Here is a 19778-nt window from a genome sequence, read left to right as displayed (position 1 = left end):
TGGTAATTGATGGTATATCATTATCCACTTTTTTTTAATTCAAATGTTTAATGCACAATGCACAATGCATTGTGCATTATAATTTCTTCCAATTTGATTATATCTCCAATATATATAGATGAAGTCATCGATTACTATATTCATCTTCCTCTTCATTTTCAGCCAAATCATCATTTTACGTCTAAAAAAACATGTACCTTCTTTGTTATGAAATTATTATTTATTAAGTTACGGGTTATAAACTAAGATACTGTAATTTTACATTGGGATGAGTTGGTTAATAAAACCTAATTGTTCAAGATTATTGCAAATAATAGAACTTCGCAAGTCGTGTATCACACGACTATCATACTAGTTATGTATTATAAAGTTGAGTTCAATCTGTCTATTTGGCACATATTACTGACGCTCTATTTTTCATAAACAAATTCATCGCATGCAGTCCGGTTACTAGTGTATCCAAATCCACCAAATGTGTGTTTTGATCGTCTATTTTGAGAAGGAAAATTAAATTCTAATAATCCAACCTTTGCTCAGTAATCCATTAACAGTCCCACCTATGAGGTATTCCTAGCTGATCCAACCTTTGGTACCCATTTTCTTTTAACAAACCCTTTTAAATGGCGACTTGCTAATTCAGGTCACATGTCCTACGTGGCATTGACCATTGTGATTTTTGCAGGTTTCCTTCCTTTAAACTTCGTCTTTCTCATTTTCCTTCTCTGTTCTTCGTCTCTCATATTCAAAAAAAAAATCCACTCCTTTCCTTCTCTGCTCTTGCTCACGTGCCATTAACAACCAAAAAAACATTCTCTCTTCTTATCTCTTCTTCTCCACATCAATTAGCCCAAAAAAATAACAATTATCCACTTTCTTACGTTTTTGGAAAATTTGTAATTATTAATTCAATTTTTGCCCGATTTTCTTTAATTAAGCCTACCTATGCGATATTTCTAAATAATCCAACCTTTATGACCCAACTACTATTATTAAGCCTAACAAGTAACTAACCTGCTATAGGCGGTATTCACGCTTACGTGGCATATTACAATTATACTTTTTTTTAAAAAAAAAAAATTCCCTTATTTTCTTTAATTGCTATGGCTGGGGTAAAGCAATTGCCTGTTGGATCTGGATCTTGTTCAAATTCAAGGTATTTTTTTCTTTCTAAATTTTCAACAAGACGACAATAACCTAAATCCCTCAACAAAAAAAACTATATTATTGCAACAACTCGGGTTTTTACGAACTGACCATCAAGGAAGCCCAAAATTCAAAATTTACCAAAAAAGGAACAAAAACGCTAAGGTTCGTAAGTTCACATTCAATTGTACGATTTTGGAGACGAAATTTGAATGCGCGTGGATGAAGTCACCTATTTCCACAAGAAAATCGATGATGATGTCATGAGCCAGTACAATTGTGGTTGAAGCAGCAGTAATAGAGGAGAGAGGAATTGAAACACGGTACAGAGAAGAGAAGGGTTAAGGGTTTTTTTTAAAAAAAATGAAATCTTTGTTTAGGTGGCAAGTGATGATGACGTGTCCAATATTTTAGGAGGGAAACCAACTTTAGGTTGTCAACGTTTTTAACGTTGACTTTGTAGCAGGTAACCGGTCATCTAGGCTTAATAATAGTAGTTGGGTCATAAAGGTTGGATTATTTAGAAATATCGCATAGGTAGGCTTAATTAAAGAAAATCGGGCAAAGGTTGGATTAATAATTATAAATTTTCCTTGACTTTGTAGCAGGTAACCGGTCATCCAGGCTTAATAGTAGTAGTTGGGTCATAAAGGTTGGATTATTTAGAAATATCGCATAGGTAGGCTTAATTAAAGAATACCGGGCAAAGGTTGAATTAATAATTACAAATTTTCCTACGTTTTTCTCATCGTGAATTAGTCATGGTTGGGCCAAAGTCTCATCCATAACATTAATGGTACGATACGAAACCAATTCTTTCAGATAACTAGTCAAAACTTTGCCCCCCTAAATCAAGACCTTAACCCAATAATTAAGGGAAAAATTCTGGAAAATTTTAGCACAATGAGTGAAAGAAAACCCACAATCAACAACAAGGCTACATTGGGTCCTCTAAACGACACCGTTAGGGTTTCTACTAGCTTTGTAGAGGTGAACCAAATAGGTGAATCAGAAATGTAGAGTGATCGAAAATTGAAATCTTCGAAGACGAGTTCGAAGAGAGGGGAAGAGGAGAGAGAAAATAGGGGGTGAGTGAGGAGGAGGGAGGAGAAGTGTGGGGAAGGGAGTAGGAGAGTGCGGAAGAGGTGGGCCCAGATATCGCGTTGGAGGCCGGAGTTTAGAAGGTAGCTGCGGTCGATGGGCGGCGGAAAGAGAGGGAGGTGGGGTCGGAGGAGAGGATTTCGTCGGAGGTTAGAGTGCGGAAGAGGTGGGGTTTATGAGGTAGCCGCAGTCGATGGGGCGGCGGAGAGAGAGGGAGGTGGGGTCGGAGGAGAGGATTTCGTCGGAGGTTAGGAGTTTTTTGGAGAGAGAAAGTGGTGGTTTTGCGGTGGCGTGTAGGATTATGAGGGTTGGGTTTTGCTGTGGATATCAGATACTGAGAGGGAAAGGGAGGGAAATGCCCAGTCAACATGAAAGAACCGGTAAAAAGGGTTTGTTGGTTGACTTTTTCTTTCAGGTAACCGGTAAAAAGGGTTTGTTAAAAGAAAATGGGTACCAAATGTTGGATCATCTAAGAATACCTCATAGGTGGGACTGTTAATGGATTACCGGACAAATGTTGGATTATTAGAATTTAATTTTCCTTTTGAGAAAGCACTCGAAAAGCCAAAATGAAAGAACCGTTAAATTCCCGCCTATTCCAATTCAAATTCAAATAACAACGACTGAAAAAAGTAAAAAAAACATTCCAAAATTAAAATTCAGGAGCTTCATTTCAGACTTTCTCTCTCCTCTTTCGGCAATGGCGCCCACCTTCATCTTCCCCCCAAATCTCCACTCCCTTGAAGAAGAAAACGAAGACAACCATCTCTCCGCCCAAAAGCCAACCAACATCACTGAATTTCGCTCTTCTGACCTCGAAGAATTCGTCAAAGGTAATTTCTCTCTCCAAAAACCCCAATTTCAAAACCCTAGTTTTACGTTTCCGTCACTAAATTCTCTCAATTTTGACGTTTCAGGTGTTTCATTCGACCTATCAGATAAAGAGCTTTTCTGCATCGAAGATCAAGAGGTCTTTGATCGAGTGTATTCCTTGGTGAAGTGGTACTCTTCTCTTACTCCGCCCTGTAAATTCAACATCGTCGAAAGCCTTCGGTCGAATTTCAGTGTGCTTCTTCCGAATATCGATTCTCTCTCCAGAGTGTCGCAGTGTCCTCCAAATGACGATGATGACGGTGGTGCTGATGATGGTTCTGCTATGCTCGAGCGAGTTGCTTCGCATCGAAATGCTTTCAAAATCTACACTTTCTTTCTTGTTCATATTATTCTTGCCGAGGAGTCAAGTACGGCTTCTATCAATACCTCCAAAGTAAGTATTCACCAGAATTAGCCTTGTCTTTCCTTGCCCTCTTTCAATGTACAGTGTGCATTTTACTGGAGTATAATCAAATTTTATTAGGGAACTTGGATATATGCAGAACCTAAGGGCTAATTATACCAAACATTAATAACACTGGAGGACACATGATTTTGTCTAGTTTCATTAGGGATTTTGGTTAGATAAGCCCTTATTGATTCATGTTGGTGTAACTGGTGTTTGCTTGACACAAATTGTATACTTGGAAATCTAGATTTTCTTTTATTACTCCATATGTTTTACCCCTCTTACTCAATAATTGCATGTATTTGTTATTTTGTTAGTATAAAATTACAAATGCACTATTAAATATTAATTATCAATTTACATACCAATACAATAGACGATAATTAACGCCTTGTAAAAACTCGTGTACAGCGTTAGACAACGGTTAATGTCAAATGTTGGGAGTAGAGTGTTTGTTCTTGTTGTCTTTTCACGTTTACTGAAGAAGGTGGGATAAAACTAAAAGAATGAGGTTTATGAAATAGTGCAGTAAATGCATAAAGAGAGAGTAATTAGGACAATCATATTATTAAATCCGAATGGTGAAATGTTTGGCTAGGTTGCCAACCTTCATGTGAGAGGTTAAGAGAAAAGGATAATACATACAATAGTTTAGAGAGGAAAAGGATAAAGATAGGGTTTAGGGTAACTGTAGATAGGAGGACTATCACTCTGAAGTAACAGGAGCTTGAAAAACACTTTCCATTTTATTTACGTCATCATAAGTAAATTGAGTCACTAGAGTGTACATGATGTGGCGGAAATTGGGCAAAAGCATTCCGACAAGTCACTAGAATTAGCTATTTTCCTGTCTCTGTAATATTCTTCGAAAAGAGTCATAAATATATGCTCCTATGTTCCTAACCTGTTACTGGAAAGTCCTAATTGGGAAAATCCTAGTTATTCGAAGTTGATTATTGTCACTTTTCTTGTGTGGTTTTAGACGGCAGCTACCAGCCGGAAGAAATTGCCAATAAATGCATGGAAATGGGAAGGACAACGAGGGCGGATTCTAACCTTAATTGCCAATTCGCTTGAGATTAATCTATCAACTTTATTTGGATCCTCAGATCCTGATGAGAATTACCTTTCTTTCATTGCAAAGTAAGTTTGGTGGTGAAACTTCTATTGAGTTTTGTATTATTATTCTATGTAAACGATGACATTGTTCAATTTTTCTAGGAATGCATTTCTCATGTTTGAAAATCCTATACTGCTGAAGGATTCTGATGCAAAAGATGCTTTGTGTCGCATTATTGGGAGTTGTGCTACTAAGTACCACTATTTGGCACAAACGTCTGCCTCTATTATTCATTCGCTACACAAGTATGATTTTGTTGTCACTGCAATGGCTGATGCTGTGGCAGGGGCTGAAAAGAAGTACGCTGATGGGAGCTTGGCTACCTCTATTATTAGAGAGATTGGAAGGACAAACCCAAAGAATTATGCCAAGGATACAGTGGGTGCAGAAAACATAGGGCGCTTTCTTGTTGAGCTCTCTGAGAGATTGCCTAAGTTGGTCTCAACGAATATTGGCATTCTAGTCCCACATTTTGGTGGAGAATCTTACAAGATCAGGAATGCACTTGTGGGGGTGCTTGGAAAGTTGGTTTCTAAAGCATTTAAAGATGACGAAGGTGAGGTAAGCTCAAAATCAGTTCGTCTGCGAACTAAACAGGCTATGCTGGAAATTTTGCTAGAGCGGTGTCGTGATGTTTCAGCTTATACAAGAAGCAGGGTGCTTCAAGTTTGGTCTGAACTGTGTGAAGAACATTCCGTTTTAATTGGTCTATGGAATGAAGTGGCAACAGTGGCTGCTGGAAGATTGGAAGACAAGAGTGCTATTGTAAGAAAATCTGCTTTAAATTTACTCATTGTAATGCTTCAGCATAATCCGTTCGGGCCTCAACTTCGCATATCATCTTTTGAAGCGACACTGGACAAATACAAGAATAAGCTAAGTGCTCTTCAGCCAGAGATGAATGAAGAAAATGATATTGATGGAGCGCCATCTGATAAAGGCAACTGTAATGGGGATGGTGATGTCGATCATGTGAACACGGAAACCAGATCTGATGAGCTGCCAAATAGTGTAACTGATAGCTATTTGTCCCAGGTTGAAGAAGGGACTGTTCTGAAAGATAATTCTGTTCCTGATGTTGGCAATGTGGAGCAGACTAGGGCTCTGGTTGCTTCCCTGGAGGCTGGCCTAAGTTTTTCCAAGTGTCTATCAGCTACAATGCCAACTCTTGTTCAACTGATGGCTTCTTCCTCTGCTTCGGATGTAGAGAATACTATACTCTTGCTCATGAGATGTAGACAGTTTCAGATTGATGGATCAGAAGCCTGCCTTCGCAAGATGTTGCCTCTGGTACTGATTTAACTTTTCGAACCTTCACTACAGCATGTCTTAAGTTTGATTATGTGCTACACCCATTAGGTTATCTTTCACATATTTTGAGGAATCTAAATGTTATTGCTCCTGCTTTTCTTTTACAGGTTTTTTCTCAGGACAAAGCCATATGTGAGGCTGTAGAGAATGCTTTCATCACCATTTATATTACAAAGAACTCACTGGAAACTGCTAAGAATCTTTTGAAACTTGCGATAGATTCAAATATTGGAGATCTTGCGGCTCTGGAGTCCATAATTGGCGCTTTAGTGTTTAAAGGGGATGTATCATCTGGAACGGTAACTTAATCTTTTGTCTTCTAACTTTTTTCTTTTTTTCAAACTTGCTGGTAAAGCTCTTTATATGGAAGCTGTGTTATTAAAGTTACTGTGCTCTTAGAGCAGATTGTTATTAGGCATCCATTGAGGTTGATTTTGTGACTACATGACCTATGTCTTAGGGAGTTAATATTGCACTAACACAACTGACATTCAAGTTCTTGCACTTTGTTAGAAATTCCTAAAATGAACAAATATGTTACCTGAAGATTAAAGTGCTTGGTAAATTTTTATAAATGTTGCTTTTGGGTAATACCTTTACTCATTAGTGGTGGAAGAGGGGGTACACAGCTGCAAATGTTCAATTCTTCATTTTCATAATGACAGTATCTCATTTCATATTGCCAGCAAGTTCCCTATTACTTTAAAACTGTATCATAATTTTTACTTAACTGAATTACAGACGTGTAGCTGTTGAAGCTTTCAAATATCTGGGGTACAAAATGATTAATCCTATTGTAGTCCGTACTAACTGATTACTTAATTAACTTCTACAATTCCATATTTTTTGTCGTTTAAAATATGAATTTACTATCGATTGTCATTCTACAATAACACTGTACTCTAAATGGAAATCTACTTGAACAACTGCCTTTTCAGATTTCAGCTTTGTGGGACTTCTTTTGCTTTAATTTACCCAGAACTACAGCAGAACAGTGTCGTGGTGCCTTAACTGTTCTCTGTATGGCTGCAAAGTCATCAAGTGAAATTCTAGGTTCTCACTTACAAGACATTATTGATATCGGATTTGGCCGATGGGCTAAGGTAGATCCCTTGCTTGCAAGAACTGCCTGTACTACTCTTCAGAGGTTATCTGAAGAAGACAGAAAAAAGCTGCTGGCTAATAACGGGAGTCGTATCTTTGCCGCACTAGAGAGTATAATAACTGGTTCTTGGCTTCCAGAAAACATCTGGTACAGTGCTGCTGATAAAGCAATAGGCGCAATATATACACTTCACCCAGCTCCAGAAATTATTGCTGCCAGGGTAGTAAAAAAATCTCAGACTTTTGTATTCAATTTTGGGGATTCTGGTCCTTTGCAGCATGACAAGGAAAATGAGAATGAGACCGAGACTGTTCATGGCCCTACCACTGTTCAAGCTGGAAAACTCAGTAGATATTTGTTTGTTATAAGCCATGTTGCCATGCATCAGTTAATGTATATCGAATCTTGTGTTAGAAAGATTCAAAAACAAAAGGCAGTGAAGGAGAGGCAGACTGTTGATGGTAGCGGTTTGACTCCTGATGCTGCAAAGGTGAGTTGGCAAGTATAATGGCAAGTTTATGGCATCTTGAATGTTCTTTTAATGCATTTGTTTGCACATTACTGAATATACTGCTGGTAACTTACAGGACAGTGGTATAAATGCTGAATTAGGTGTTTCAGCCTCTGATGATGCAATGCTTGATTCACTAGCTGACAAGGCAGAGAGAGAAATTTTATCTGGTGGTTCTGATGAAAAGAACTTGCTTGGATACTGTGCAGGTTTTCTTTCGAAGCTCTGCAGAAACTTTAGTTTGATGCAGAAGGTAAGTTCCTCAATTCTGCGGTCTGTTATCACAGCTAAGATCTTTCATGGAAAACAAATCTACGCCTCATATAACAAAGAAATATGAACGACATTGTTTGGCTACTTTGGCATGTATCTGGAAGATGTTGGTCTGCCTTCCCTGATATTTGAAGCTTCAAGGAGTTAAAACACTGATGTTTAATCTTTCTCTCAAACAGTAAAAGGAAGCTTAGCTAAGTCTTTTTACGTTTTTCATTCTCATATATTTTGTTTTTCCTGTTTATAGAATCTGGAACTGCAAGCAGCTGCTATGCTTGCTCTGTGTCGTTTTATGATTGTCGATGCATCTTTTTGGTGAGAATGCCCTCTCTTCTCTCTTGGCATGGTTCATGACTGAGTTGACACTTTTAAATTAATTTCATTTTCAATGATGTTCAGTGAAGCAAATCTTCAGTTGCTGTTCACAGTTGTGGAGAGTACATCATCAGAAACTGTTCGATCAAATTGCACCATAGCTCTTGGAGACCTGGCAGTCCGATTTCCTAATTTACTTGAACCTTGGACTGAGCACATGTATGCTAGGTTGCGTGATCCATCAGTTTCTGTCAGGAAAAATGCTGTTTTGGTTCTTTCACATCTTATCTTGAATGAGATGATGAAGGTATGAATGCACAACTATTTGAATTACTTTTGTGTCCCAAATTGTGTCTGATAATGGCCAGTGCATAATCAGGTCAAGGGTTACATATATGAAATGGCTGTGAGATTGGAGGATGAAGATGATAGAATTTCAAATCTGGCAAAACTCTTCTTCACTGAATTAGCAAAGAAAGGTACAAACGATTAAAATTTACATGTGCACTTGGATAGAAATGGAATTGCTTGAAATGGAGACATCTTATATGATTTCTCTATTCCATATAAAAACAACATGAAAGAGTTCTTTGTCATTCTTCAGGATCGAATCCGATATATAATCTACTTCCTGATATTCTTGGCAAGCTTTCCCAACAGAATTTGAAGACAGAACCATTCTGCAACATTATGCAATTCTTAATTGGTTCCATTAAAAAGGTTAACGGCACCTCTTACTAAATCTTGTATTGATTTTCTTGGGTGCATCATATTTATATATTCTTCCTGTCTTCTACAGGATAAACAAATGGAAGGCTTGGTTGAGAAGCTTTGCAACCGGTTTAATGGGGTTACAGGTTGGCATGAACGTGTATAATATGTGTTCATTATGGTTTTTTATATTTACATGCTGCCCTATAGAAAATTTGCCGATTGCAGTGCGGTAATGTCATTTTTTCAGTTCTTAATGGTTAGGCAATTCTCTTTGTAAGAATGCTTGCAGTGCAGGTGTTCAGCTATTAACTGTCATATAGGAAAGCTCTATTGTTATTGTCCTGTGTTTTTTACTCTGTTTGAAAAATTCCCTGGTCATTGATATTATCTGAACAAGTGCTTTCAATTGAGCTCTTTCCAAATGATAATTTTGTGTCGGTTTCTTCTCTATAATATCGATTCATTTGGGTAAACATGTTTCTGCAGATACTTGTCACTGGGAATGCCTTGCATATTGCCTTTCTCAGTTGACATTCACCGACAAAGGAATGAAAAAGCTTATCGAGTCCTTTAAGACATATGAACATGCTTTATCTGAGGATTCTGTTTTGGGCCATTTCAGAAACATAATAAACAAGGTAATATCATTGTTGAACAATGAACCTGAATCTGCTGAGTTTCCAAATTTTACTGGTGCTATTCCAACTTTTTGTTAAATTAAATCAGGGCAAGAAGTTTGCAAAACCAGAACTGAAATCATCTATTGAGGAGTTTGAGGAAAAGCTCAACAAGTATCATTTGGAGAAGAAGGAGCAGGAAGTCACAGCACGAAATGCACAAGCCCACAAAGACAGAATTGACAACTTAGAAGGTTTCATCGTTGCTGGTAAAACCAGACAAGAAAATGAAGATGCTTCAATCACCAAAGGTAGATGTTTCCGTTCATACTCCACGTTATTTTTTTACTTGTATTTTTCTGCATTACCGTCACGTTTGGCATCTGTGTCCCTTTTGGAAAGATTACGTTGATATGAGCATAAGCCTCACTCTAGAATTGTCAACGAGGTGAGAGATAATTGTAATGCAAAATTGTACTTGTTTGGTTTTGATCAATGTGTGATCCCATAGACCGATACTTACATGGTTATGAGCCTTATAGCCTAGAAAATTCGTATCCACCTTTGGTCTATCTCATATTCTCACAGTACAAATGGTAATGTGTACTTTCTCACTTCTTTATTGAGGAGGAGAGATCATTAGGATATTGGATATGATTTTTGTTGTGTCATTTATACAACTATAACAACTTTATTCACCTGCTTCAAACAATGTGTTTGGATAGGGGTAGGGGGGGTATTGGGGTAGGGTAGGAAGAATGAGACATCCATTACCCCTTATTTGACATTGAAATTGGGGTGGGAGAAAAGAGAATGGGAGGGATCCATTTTCTATATCCGTTTAATAAAGTGATATACTTCTAGTGTTAGAAAGATTTGGAAGGAAAATGCAAGTTAATTGCTTTCCTCTCCCCTTTATGATTGATAACCAAAAACCCTGCAAAAGGACATTGGCTAAACAGATGAACAATTATCTTTCTACATCAGCTATAGCATATTAGCATCAATGACCACACAATAGATTGGATCTCAAGAAGGGTGTGTATGAGGAGGTCAAGATGTAGGCAACCTTACCCTTAACAAGTAGAAATGCTATTCACCAGGTATAACTTTGACATAAATAGTTGACCTTTGAAGTATAGATCATTATGAAAGCCTTGTTTATTTTCTGGCAACCCAGGAGGTCGGGGAGGTGGGACAAGGGAGGGGTTCAACAAACTCGAGCCATTGATTAGCTCCTCAAATATGTTCTTTAGTTAGCCCGACTTGGGAAATTTCAACAAACAAAGAGTCCAAGAGTTTAGCCCTTCTCATCAATAGCCTGTGTAGAAGGACTTTGTCTCTACTGAAACTTTTGGAGCTTTCTTAATACCTCTTTTTTTTTTACTTGCACCATTTGGATTGGGCACAAAGATTAAGAAAAATTGTAAATATCAAAATAGCCCTTATGATAACAAACAAAAAGAGAGGAAAAAGGTTAGGTAACAATGCTAAATGTGAAATGTGAGTAAGGGTAAAGTAGGTACTTAGTGTGTGAACACACCAAGAAACATGTGAAAAAATACCATAAAAGGAAATGGTGCAATTAATATGCAACTTTCATAAAAGGAAAATGGTGCAAGTGAAAAAAACGGAGGAAGTATACAAATCCACAATGCTTCTCATTTAACCAAACTGAACTAACAGTGCGCACCAGAGGCTGCAGGAACTGGGTGCTATGGAACTAACAAGACGTTGTACTGATCACACCTGCTGATTGGTCTATTCTCATTATCATCAGAATATACTGCATTGCAAATTCAGTGACAAAACATAACCACCGTATGAAACATCATCTGTAATTAATTTATAATGGAATAATGGAAATATTCCTTTTAGCCGGTATTTAGTTGATGCAGAGGAAATCAATGGACAATTACTTGGATGTGTTTGGTGTAAGGATCTATTGTTTCAAGAGCACAGTGAATTGAGAAGCTAATAAATAAATTTGTTTCAAGTGGAATAAATACCTCAGAACTACTTAATTAGAACTACTTAATTAGCAGGTGAAGGAACTTTTTAGATAGATTTAAGAAATCTACAGTGTGGTATCAGATAACTGAATTTGATGATAATGAGTAATACAGAAACATGTCTACACTAATGGTTATTAAACTGCCTATTATTAACATGACTTTCTGTTCAAATGCCATCTTTATGGGACTAGAGTTTTATAGAGAAAGGAAGTTGAGATTTGTCCTTCACCGGATGTTACAGGATCTGGAAAATTTTAGATTTGCCTTTGTGAGTTCTAAGACTTTGTTGAGGTTTGTGGTCTATAACTACACCAACCCGGCCCCACCTCTCCTGAACTAAGTCAAATGAAATGATACCATTACTAATAACTTGCCCGACATTTTTCACAGTAGAAAATGGCTACCTCGTCTGCCAAATCTATCAGCAATTTAACGAGTCACAGTAAAAAGGCTTTGGTCCATGCATGTTTCACCATTAAAACCCTTCTTTTTTTCTTGTAGATGCAATAGATGGTGAGGTGATCGACCCGTCTGCAGGGCCATGTTTGAATGATGTCGCAACATCAAATGTTGATGAGCTAGAAGAAAATTGTTCCACTATAACCAATGAAGCAACAGAGACAGAGGCTAGTGGTGAAGAAGTCCTATCGCCAATAGTTGATCAAAGAGGTAATTCTTCTTAAAGATGGTATTTTAATTCCCACCTGGTAGCTATCTAACTTTCTGTAATCTGGCAATTACACCGCATCTTTGTTGTGTACAGCTGTGTCAAATTCTAGATCCCGGAAATCGAAGCTGAAAGATCAGAAGGTTGTAAACACTGTATCTGTTAGGAGGAGTACCAGATCAAAGCAAAGGTAACTTCTTGCCTGACTGACAATCTGACATAGTTCTGGTACTCTCAAATCTTAATAAGAGAATTTGGGTCATTGTGTAATCATTGGATCATCTTAAGTAAAGTGACTTGAAAACAAATAATTTTGTTACATTCTTTCGCAAACTTAATTTTTTTCAAGTTTGTGCGAAAGCACTTACGGCCCGTTTGGTTGCCGGTAATAAACGGTGAGAATGAGAATAAATGTAAGTGTTATTTGACAAGAAAAATAACATCATAATATCCATGGAAATGAAGCTTATCCCAAACATGGTGTTTTTCTGCATAAATTTGCATTCTCATCCAATACTACTCCCCAAGTGGTAATCGATGGTAATAGAAATTTATGAAGCAAAAGAGATAATTTCGAGTGAACTATCATTACCATGAGAATGAATGTTGGTTTTCCTTACGAATTTACATACAAATTCATTCTCGTTGACACTATTTATGGCCGACTACCAAACGAGCCCTGTATGACTTGAGAACATGACCGCTCCACATTACTCCTTAAACGAGGGATATAACTATAAGGTCGAATGCAAATGAAGGACACGCCTTTCTAATTGAACTTTTAAACTATGACAGCCTTATAACTCGTAAGTGACTTTTATGTTGCTGCAGGTGAGGACGGAGAGGATTTACTGGCTTCCTTGCCAGCAAATAGGCAAATATTTCCTTTTGTATGCTCGTTTTGGTAACCTCTTTCCCAGGGTCAGTTAAAATTGCCCTGCATTTTACTGTGAATAGTTAGCTAGTAAGTTGTAACAATCTAGGATGCTCATGAGGTTGGAGTTCTCCAATAGTCCCTTATTCAATAAACGGCGATTAGGGGACTATGTTGCATCGCAGGGAAAGAGTTTGTTGTTGTATTTATGTATGTACATTGAAGTTCAACATGAAAGTAACCCAATTTTTTGGGGTTTCATAGCATTCTTACCGAGTCATCTTTAGTGACTCATGTGGATTGTGAGAAAATCACGAGTTCCTTCCAACCTGCTCGTGTTATTATTAGGCCCTGTTCTTTTTGGCTTAATTTCAGCTTCAGGACTTATTTGGCAGTTCAGTTCAGTTCAGTTCAGGAGCATTCAGTTCAGGAGCATTCAGTTCAGTTCAGTTAAGTTCAGTTAAGTTCAGTTCAGTTCAGGAGCATTCAGTTCAGTTCAGTTCAGGAGCATTCAGTTCAGTTCAGTTCAGTTCAGGAGCATTAAGTTCAGTTCAGTTTAATTCAGTTTAATTCAATTCAATTCAATTTAATTTAATTTAATTTAATTTAATAATAATAATAATATATTATTATTATTTATAACTAAATATTTATGAATAATTAATATAATTTATTATTATTTTTATTAATTAGTATTATTTGTTTATTTATATCAATTTAATATAATTTATTAATTATTTATTATTCATTATTATTATTATTATTATTATTATTTATTATTTATTATTTATTATTTATTATTTATTATTTATTATTTATTATTTATTATTTATTATTTATTATTTATTATTTATTATTTATTATTTATTATTTATTATTTATTATTTATTATTTATTATTTATATTTATTATTTATTATTTATTATTTATTATTTATTATTTATTATTTATTATTTACTCCCTCCGTCCCGGAATACTTGACCTGTTTTCCTTATCGGGTCGTCCCTTAATACTTGACCTGTTTCTAAAAATGGAAATATTCTAACAATATTATATTATTTCTCACTCCACCCCTATTAACCCACCTACCCCATATTCCATACAAATAATAATTAAAAATTCAACCCCTACTCTCCTCCAACCCCACCCCTTTACACATTTCCCACTAACTACATTAAAATAATACCTCACTATCAACTACTACATATTAAATTAAATAAGTCAATTCAAGTCCCTTAAACTCTGTGCCGGTCAAACCGGGTCGAGTATTCTGGGACGGAGGGAGTATTATTTATTATTTATTATTTATTATTTATTTCGGTAATATATTCTGTTAAGTTCAGTTAAGTTTAGTTCAGTTAAGGAGCATTCAGTTCAGTTCAGTTCAGTTCAGTTCAGTTCAGGAGTATTCAGTTCAGTTCAGTTTAGTTCAGTTCAGTTCAGTTCAGTTCAGTTCAGTTCAGCTCTAAAGAACAGGGCCTTAGTCTTCTACCTCTTTCTTTGTTATTCAAGATCCGCAGGTTAACGAAGGAGACCTTCACAGTTTTTAGTAGTGTGTTTTTTATTCGGTTTGCAAGCTTGTAAGGGTGGGATTTTTAAATGACGCTCGCATTTTCTTAAAAACGCCCACATTTAGCGTAGGAAAATAATTTTTGCCCTTTTAATATTCACTCCCTCCAATAATAATAATAATTAATAATAACAATAAAAAAACAACAATAATAATAATAAAAAATCTCGCCACTAATAATCAATAAATGGGATCAAAATTGATAAACAAAATAAGCAGAATCATCATCATCATCGTCAATCGTCATCACCATCTTCATCAAGTTCAAAGATAAACAAATTAAGCATCATCATCATCAAGTTCAAAAGATTAAGCAGCATCATCATCAGGGACGAAGCCAAAAATTCATCTTGATAGGGCCAAACAATTTCATTCTTTTTTTTTAAAATCGAAAAAAATATATATAAGTAAAATTAATAAAGAAAATAAGAAATGATTTTAAGATAGGTAGTTTTTGTAAGTAGTCTTTGTGAAAGAAATTACGAAGAAAATTAAAATTTGAAAGAAAAAAGAAAAAAAGAAAAAAAAAAGGAGAGAGAAAGAAAGAAAAGAAAAAGAAGAGGGAAGGGAAAAAATAATGCAAAGTGCAGAACTTGGGAATCGAACTTATGACCTTCTACAAGAATGTTGATGTTTAAACCTCTGCAATAAGTTACATTTCATTGTCAACAATTGACAATAATAAATATATATAAAGACTTTCTGATTTGTGCCTGGGGCCGGGGACCCTTGGGCCCCAACGTAGCCTCGTCCCTGATCATCACCAGTTCATCACCATAAATCTTAAACACTGACAAAAACGAGGGAGAGTAAACACCTTGAATTGGAAGAGGTTGGACGAACTCGTTGACGATTCGCGAACAAATTCTAACCCAGACATCCATTGTTGATGGCCTGATGTAGGTCGATGATGCTTATTTTATTTGATTTTTTACTAAATAGAACCCACCGCGCACTGCAATTGCGCCGGCGACACGGCTGTCGCGCACAGCCATTGCACCGACGACAGGGCCGCCGCGCAGGTCTTGTGCGCAACCTCCGTGTCGTCGGCGCAATGGCTGTGCGCGGCAGCCATGTCTTCGGCGTCGTTGCTGTGCGCGGTAGTTTTTTTTTTTTTTTTTTTGTGAGAATCTTGTTATTATTTTGAGATCGCATGTGTTCATCTGTTGTGAGAAAAGTGTGACAGGGATTAACATTTGTTCATCTTTGAAACAATAATTTTGGTTGAATGAGAGTTCATACTTCATACTGACAGGCTAAAGTCGTATCACCTAATCAAAAATAACCTAAGGTCCACTAGCTAGGTAGCAAGGGAAGTCAGGATCGAATCCACAGGGAAACATGCGTTCTTTCTACTATCAATTAATTAATCTAGACTATTGGGAACAGGAATTGGTTGGTGGTTTGTATGCTAAAACTACGAACGATAATTAAACGAATAAGAATCAATATATTCAGGAATCTAGAGCATAGGTTCACCAACAAATAACAATCCAGGACAATGAACAATCACGATAATCAACAAAGTAATTAATTAGACTAGCATGCTCTCTCGAATCGATACTAATCATAGACTTAGAATTAACGGGCTCTCGCTACGTATTAACTCTAATTCCACCTATAGACACAAGCCTAAACATCAAATTGCATCTCTCGAATCTTAATTTGACATTGCATAACTACCACAATTAAACCTGCGCAAATCTAATTGTATAGTGAAATAAACCAATCAATAGGAATCAATTACAATGCCAACAATCATGATTATTCAATATCCCTTCATATTATTCATGGATCCCCAAACCCTAGAAATTAGACTACTCAAGCATATTAACAATAAACAAAGCAATTAGCATGATTGAAAATATAATTAGAGCTAAATAAAGAATTGAAATAGTGAACAATACCTTAATTGAAGAACAATGGAAATAGAAATCTTGAATTTTTATTGAAATTGAAAACTAAATGTTTGCATAAATTTAGAGAGAAAACAAAGCTAAGAGAAATAAACTAAGGGGCTAATACTAGAAAAATCAAAATTGCCCAACTAAAATAACTAAGCCTAGTATTTATAGTTTGCCCATAAACATAAGGAAAAACCGGAAGAAAACCGCGGAAAAAGGGGCCTGGGTTGTCGTCGCCCGGTCGGGCAGCCTTCCGCCCGTCGGGCGACCAGCTCGTAACCCGCCCGTCGGGCGCAGGTCTGCCCGCCGGGCGGAGGGAGAAATTCTGGAAATCACCGGCACGCGCCCGGTCGGGCAGCTCCCGCCCCTCGGGCAGATGTTCGCCCGTCGGGCAGCCATTCGACCGTCGGGCAGCCATTCGCCCGTCGGGCAGCCATTCGCCCGTCGGGCGCGCGTACAAACTGCACGATCCTCTATCTTTAAAACACCGTATCTCCTTCGTTATTCGTCGGAATTAGGCGAGTGGCCACTCGTTGGAAAGCTACTGAAGTCTAGAATCCAACCAAATTGGAATCACTTCATTTGGAGTTGTAGACGTAAGTTATGATCAAAAGAGTAGACGAGTGTCAGTTTTCTAGTTCTTTCCATATCCGCTTTGCTCGAAAACTCTTCCAACACAATGTGTGTGCTCTCGAAAGTACATAATCTCTTGTATTGATTAAAATGAGTAGAAAATGCACAAAAACATTCTAATTCCTACAATGATGAACCTGAAACTACAAACACACTACAAGGAGCACATTAGTACTAAAAATCGCTCCGAAGAGCTTATTTGAGATGAAAAAGTACTAAGGGACGGGGGTAAACACACTATAAAATATGAACATATCACATACCATGAGTAGCAACTCTTTAGGTACCTGGTACTGTGAGGGGATCGAAAAAGCACGAGACTAATGCATGACCTCGTCCCTCGTGGGCGTGACGTCGTCAGATCAAGTGTAATTGGATTTCCCGTGAGTTTACACCCAATCGACTAGTAATATAGGAGTCGCCATTCAGTTTTTAACGACAATGAGAAAAACTGACAAAACCCGGTTATCGTGACATAAAGGGAGTGCAATTATGTTCGACCACGACGGCCATAGGTTCCCTTGTGATTCCTGGTGTGGGGATCGCTCAACGTACACCCGCAGGGCAGAGATTGAGAGTTCGGGGGACTGTAGCTACCGAGAGGAGTGCTCATCGATAATACTCCAGAGGCAGGCTATCCTTACTAGCTCAGCATAAATAATTGAAGGGACATGCGTTAAACTATTAAACTATTCTGAATTGATTTTAACAATATGCAACAGATAACACTAAATCGATCGTGATTATCTTATTTAGATTGACTTAAGGTACCTAGCATGATAATTCAATTGTCCAAGGTATTAGCTTATTAGGCGTGATAGATCAATCAAGTTAATAGTTTGACAATTTTATAAAATGGTGATGAAAGCAATTAAATCATATGAGGGACACATTACAACGCACCCTTGAGAGGTGCGTTGTGGTTCTCAGAAAACTAACCACTTGGCTTTGCTATTTCTCCTTTTATTTAACGAATCTCGGGTTTCTAAGCAATGTTCCAGTATTTACGCTTAATTCATCAAGCTACAAGGGGCAGGACGCGTTCTGTTCGACTTTTGGGTCGATTGCGACAGAACGCTGGATCAATTTCGCAGCGTGAGGCTTAGGCTTAAGGCTAGAGTCAATACTCAGATTATGGAATTGTGTGTTACTTTCACGTCGATTGTGAGGCTGTATTTATAGGAAAAGAGTGTGTGAAAGATAGATTTTTAAGATACGAATCCAAAAAGAATCCGGAGATAACCAGGCATTTTCAGCGCCCAGGGCTGGGCGCTGAAGATTTCGGCACCCAGATCCAGGCGTTGAAAATGGGATCTGGGCCGAGTTTCTTTATCAGATTTGGACTCTTAGAATACGGAGCTTTTGAGATTTATCCGAGTCTTTTAGTGCGTATTAACTTATGATGGAATGCGTCTGGGCCCGTTACGAACTCTAGGTTCGTTAGGAATTTAATTAATACGTAACTCTTCTTTTCGAATTATACCAGGAATGCAAATTCTATCTCTTTTAGGATTTATGTTGGAGTGCAACACCTAATTCTGACAGGTTTCTATCTTTTATGACTTGCCACTTTTAACAACTACCTTTTACGGCAGTTACTATTCTTAGCTGGTTTCCATAAATAGCGGCTTTGGCTGAAATGAGAGGGTGATTGAGATTCGTTATTTTATAGGAGATGCGTTGCCAAGTGGAGATTTATGTTGTCATCATCGAACCTTCTCTTTCGGGAACGGGGACAAAAGTAGGTGTCTACAGTTAGCCCCCACTTTGACTGAGTCTCGAGATGAGACGATGGTCAAAGTACTAGACGGAGTGCGTCCTACAAGCCATGGTGTATGTGACCTGTTTTGCGAGGGTCTCACGAGCCCCCGAGTGATAACATTTGACTTAAGGGTCATCACTTGAAGTGTTAACACATTCCTCACGCGTCATTGGAATTTGTTAACTGATAGTATAGAAACTCCCTCACTTTGTCATTGGAAGTATCTAAAGATGTTTTCGAAATCAAAGCTATAAAGTGTAACTAGGCCTGGCCAAGCCCAATCACAAGGTAATGTTAGGTTATGATACATATGACAATTCATAAATCATGCGGAAAAACCATAAAGCCAGGAAAGCATATTATTTACACATAATCATTTAGCATAGTTTAGATGCATACACTTTGTTGCGTGCCTTCCCTAGCTGCGCCCGAACCGAACAAGAACAAGTCTTTAGGACTCCAAATGTCGTCCCTCCGTAGATAGTCCACAGCACCTCCGGATCCGCCTTAAGCTTGACCAACTAGGATCGCCCTTAAGGTACTTAGAATTTTCGGCTATTGTAGGCAATTATATGACTGAATTTTTGCTCTCAAAAATCACTTTGAATACTTGAATCGTGTATACAAATAATGACCCTAGGCCCTTATTTATAGAGGTATGGAAAAGGAATTGTAATCCTACTAGGATGTGGATTTGTTAATTTAGAACTTTATTAGGACTCTAAATAACAAAGCAAATCTAATAGGATTAGGATTTTAATCTTCGCACGAATCCTAATAGGATTAGGATTTCCCGCACACGCATCGTACAAGCTGTGCACCCGTGCAGGCCTTGCGGCCCACGACAAGCGCACAGCCTAT

At 37.5% G+C, this 19778-nt stretch overlaps 1 protein-coding gene across 1 annotated transcript; it reads left to right on the top strand.

Moving 5' to 3' along the window:
• Window positions 1-2864: 2864 nt before the first annotated feature.
• Window positions 2865-13314, top strand: LOC110793958 (condensin-1 complex subunit CAP-D2). The gene is made up of 17 exons (XM_021998895.2): window positions 2865-3077; window positions 3162-3511; window positions 4509-4669; window positions 4748-5936; window positions 6065-6256; window positions 6896-7552; window positions 7650-7826; window positions 8094-8161; window positions 8246-8468; window positions 8541-8640; window positions 8766-8881; window positions 8961-9018; window positions 9362-9513; window positions 9602-9803; window positions 12009-12176; window positions 12271-12364; window positions 13006-13314. The coding sequence occupies exons 1-17, from the start codon at window positions 2945-2947 to the stop codon at window positions 13007-13009; spliced, it is 4044 nt and encodes a 1347-aa protein (XP_021854587.1). The 5' UTR covers window positions 2865-2944; the 3' UTR covers window positions 13010-13314.
• Window positions 13315-19778: the final 6464 nt, after the last annotated feature.

Source organism: Spinacia oleracea, chromosome 1, assembly GCF_020520425.1.
Source record: "Spinacia oleracea cultivar Varoflay chromosome 1, BTI_SOV_V1, whole genome shotgun sequence".
Lineage (NCBI taxonomy): Eukaryota > Viridiplantae > Streptophyta > Magnoliopsida > Caryophyllales > Amaranthaceae > Spinacia > Spinacia oleracea.
Note: the sequence above shows the minus strand (reverse complement) of the source record. Positions and strands in the feature narration are given on the sequence as shown.

What these genes read in the sequence shown, in the direction of transcription:
- LOC110793958 (XM_021998895.2), top strand. Translation starts at nt 2,945, where the DNA reads ATGGCGCCCACCTTCATCTTCCCCCCAAATCTCCACTCCCTTGAAGAA. An exon ending in ATTGTCGATGCATCTTTTTG is followed by an intron (nt 8,162 to 8,245) that starts GTGAGAATGCCC and finishes AATGATGTTCAG; the next exon opens with TGAAGCAAATCTTCAGTTGC. An exon ending in CACTGAATTAGCAAAGAAAG is followed by an intron (nt 8,641 to 8,765) that starts GTACAAACGATT and finishes GTCATTCTTCAG; the next exon opens with GATCGAATCCGATATATAAT.